At 55.8% G+C, this 3,178-nt stretch overlaps 2 protein-coding genes across 2 annotated transcripts; both read right to left on the bottom strand.

The window, feature by feature from the left end:
• Positions 1 to 759: 759 nt before the first annotated feature.
• LOC113212804 (uncharacterized) lies at positions 760 to 3,038 on the bottom strand. Its single transcript, XM_052276060.1, has 2 exons — positions 1,593 to 3,038; positions 760 to 1,504 (listed from the first exon to the last, which is right to left on the bottom strand). The coding sequence occupies exons 1-2, from the start codon at positions 1,923 to 1,925 to the stop codon at positions 1,466 to 1,468; spliced, it is 372 nt and encodes a 123-aa protein (XP_052132020.1). The 5' UTR covers positions 1,926 to 3,038; the 3' UTR covers positions 760 to 1,465.
• On the bottom strand, positions 2,061 to 3,042 carry LOC113212791 (natural resistance-associated macrophage protein 1-like; the record flags this gene model as incomplete). The annotated part of the gene is made up of 3 exons (XM_052276057.1): positions 2,061 to 2,288; positions 2,370 to 2,528; positions 2,725 to 3,042. Coding segments are annotated over 3 exons (705 nt in total), but the record flags the coding sequence as incomplete, so codon positions are not given.
• Between the last annotated feature and the right edge of the window lie 136 nt (positions 3,043 to 3,178).

Below are 3,178 nucleotides of genomic sequence, written 5' to 3'. Positions count from 1 at the left end.
GACAATTTGCGACAAAGTTGATGTGACTGGCACGATTTGACCAATATACATTGGAAGTAAAATAAGGGCCAACTACTTATTGAAGTCGCTGTTTTCGCAATGGGTAGTAATGTGGGTCCTGTTTGGTTAAGCATAGTCCCCACGGGCTTATAGGTTTGAACAACTGCTGTCAGAAACAGTATACCCTCTCCATTTGAGAGGGCTAAACCAGCATAGCAATTACTCATATACCAGCTTTTCGCAAACAGAACTGTGAGTGTTCACTTCCGTTTTGAATTGGCCGAGTTCTGTCCCCTCCGCCCGCCATATGACGTGCCAGCGACTCGGCAGCGCGCGGATCGCCCCCTCCCCCCCTATTGTATCCTGCAAGGGACCTCGGGGACCAAAGGGCCTCCAATTCGGCTAACCCAATAATCTCGTCTTTCTCCCCCTCCGTTTCTTCGTCCTTGACCCAGCAGGGTCGCACCGGCGATTTTTTTCCTTGTAGTTGTAGTTGGTGGTACCGAAAACCTGCTGCTGAGTCGTCCTCTAGATGCATCCAGAATGAAGTGGAAGGGTTTTTTGGCGATGTCCGTGACGCCATCCGTGGCGGCCAGCTCGTGGGGTGGGGTCCTCGACCCTCGCTCGTCCTCGTATGGTTCTGGTCCTTCTAGTCGCTCCTAGCCGTCGCCCCCCCCCCCCTTTTCCTCGTCGGCGTCGCTGGTAACACATCTCTGTGATAGCGCTAGCCGCAAGCAAAAAAAAGTAAATGCTAATCAGTGAAGCCAGCCGTCTCTTAGTTGCGCGTGCTGATAAGTTGCGACACTTTCCAACTTTCTTAATGGATAGGTAATCGCTCTGTAATTGCACTATAGTTTCTCGTCTTTTGCAACACGTGGCTACACAAGGAAGTGCGTATATTCGCTTCGTAACTTTTCTGTTTTCCTGGGCCTGGACATGATGTGTTGGTCAAAACACTGGAACAGGTGTGAATTAGAACAATTGAACAACCAAGAGGGGTGATTATGATGATATTACGGTGGCGTGTGTCGGCCGGCACTAGACACAAACAAGCGATTTGATAGAATGTCCTCGCGGGCTACACAACGACCACTTCAAATCATCACCCTCCCATTTCCCAAAAGTTCGCACCTCGCTCAGTATTGCTAGAGTCGCACAAAACTGCGCGTTTCCGCCTCACGCAGCAGCAGGCACAGTCGCGCGGGGCACAGAGCACGCCCGTCACAAAGCTGTCACGGGCGGCGCGGCTCACAACTCGCTTTGTACAGTGTGACTCGTCAATAGCCACAGCGTCTGTTAAATCCGCAGCGCTGCCGTGCTCGCGGGCGCCACACAGGAATAGCGTTTCAAACATCAACATGTTTTCCATGGACAGGACAGACTATCGCCATTATAAAACGCCGCCTAGAAGCTTGTGGTCCGTCGTCGGCGCGTTGGCAACAGCAGCATGCATAGACGGCTCCGCTTATCTCGGGCAGGGCTGGTTCAGAAACCGCTGGCCGAACTGCAACACAAGGCGCCGTGAGGTTAGGCAGCCCAACTTGCTCGTCGTCCGCCTCGAGGAAAGAGAGCACTGCTGGCTCGCCGCTCACCCTGCAGGTCGCCAGCTTGTTGCTCGCGCCGCAGGACGAGGCCATGTCCAGGAGGAGGTAGACGATGTGCGCCAGGTAGCCGAGGCCCAGCAGCACGCCGCCCATGATGAAGCCCCACGAGGCGGGCAGCCAGTCGTACGCCAGGCGCGCGCCCAGGTACACGTTGGTGCCGACGACCCCCGCCGTCAGCAGCAGCGAGGAGGTCGTCGAGAACCTGCACGCAAAGACAACAACTATTTCCAAAAAAACAAACGGAGTAGTATGTTTTTCGTTTACAATTTTAAAAGTTTTGCAAAGGAAACAAAACAGAAGAATTTCCTGTACAGTTTTCATTTTCCAGTGCAATTTTGGAATGTCTCGTGAAATGTTAGACTCATTGAGCCAGCTAAACCCAACTTGGACCTGAGCCACGACGGCTCGCCGCTGCTCACCGCGACCTCTATGCGCCCACTGCCACCACTGCGTCACTCACTTGCTGCTGACGTGGTCCCCCATCACGCTGCGGTTGGCGGTGAGCGCGATGGCCGGGATGGCGGCGGCCGGCAGGTGCAGGCTGAGCACCAGGTTGAGGAGCGAGTTGATGGCGACCAGCGTGGTGACGTTGGAGAATAGGGCGACGAACAGCAGCGGTGTGGCGGCCAGGACCCGGACGACGATGGCGCGCCGCCAGTGGCTCCACTGGATGCGGAGGAAGCCCTATGGACACGCGAGCGCGCGGTGTTGACGAGGTCGCCGCCGTGGGTACCGTGTCCTGGTTTACTCGGCCATGTCGATCACCTCCATGATAAAGCGCCCCGCGCGGCTGCTGTGCAGGGTGCCCGCCAGCGCCGCGGTGAGCACGCCCAGCGCCCACATGGTGAGCGCCACGGACCCGAAGCGGCACCCCAGGAACACCCCGCCCGTGTACATGTCTGCCGAGGCCGTCTCGTTGTCGTTCTAGCGGATTTTATTGTAGACTTAGAAAGGGTTTATGACTTGCTTGTTCATAGCGATCTAGGGCAAACTCACCGGAAATACATCTGCGAAGAGGCTGCCGCCTGAGATGCACTCCTCCCTCTGGAATGTGGAACCGCTGTAGTGTAGTAGTGTGCCGTGCAGTATGGCGCGCTGCCCGTCAGTCTCGAGGACCCACCAGCTGTCTGTTGGTCTGGCCGAAGACGGTGGCCCCAATCACGGACGTGATGAAGACGTTGAAGACGTACGACACGAGCACGGCCAGGCACACCTCGACGAGCAGCACCAGGTTTACGCTCGACAGCTGGACGGCCTCGACGCCCTCGCGGTCCACGGCCTCCTTGACGAGCCCCGAGTGCAGGAACAGGTTGTGCGGCGTGAGTCCTGAGCCGATGAGCGACACCACCTGGACGTAGATGGTCTTGGAGCAGTCGTCGCACGTGGGCACCACGATGCCCCTCAGGACGCTCGCCTGGTCCGGCAGCACCTTGAAATACTGCAACAGACGCAGGGTTGGTTGAGAGCAGGGGTCCTTCACTATTAATTCTATAGAATATATCGTACACCAATTTTTGTTTTTCCTGATTATTTTTGTGATTTTTTGTGATTTTTTGTGATTTTTTGTGATTTTT

This window comes from Frankliniella occidentalis, unplaced genomic scaffold, assembly GCF_000697945.3.
Source record: "Frankliniella occidentalis isolate FOCC.00 unplaced genomic scaffold, Focc_3.1 Scaffold1519, whole genome shotgun sequence".
NCBI classification, from domain to species: Eukaryota; Metazoa; Arthropoda; class Insecta; order Thysanoptera; family Thripidae; genus Frankliniella; species Frankliniella occidentalis.
Note: the sequence above shows the minus strand (reverse complement) of the source record. Positions and strands in the feature narration are given on the sequence as shown.

Excerpts from the sequence above, each read along its gene's own strand:
- LOC113212804 (XM_052276060.1), bottom strand. The coding sequence starts at position 1,925 with ATGAAAACTGTACAGGAAATTCTTCTGTTTTGTTTCCTTTGCAAAACT. Across the intron at positions 1,505-1,592 it reads ACAAGCTGGCGACCTGCAGG|TTCGGCCAGCGGTTTCTGAA; the intron begins GTGAGCGGCGAG and ends CTTGTGTTGCAG.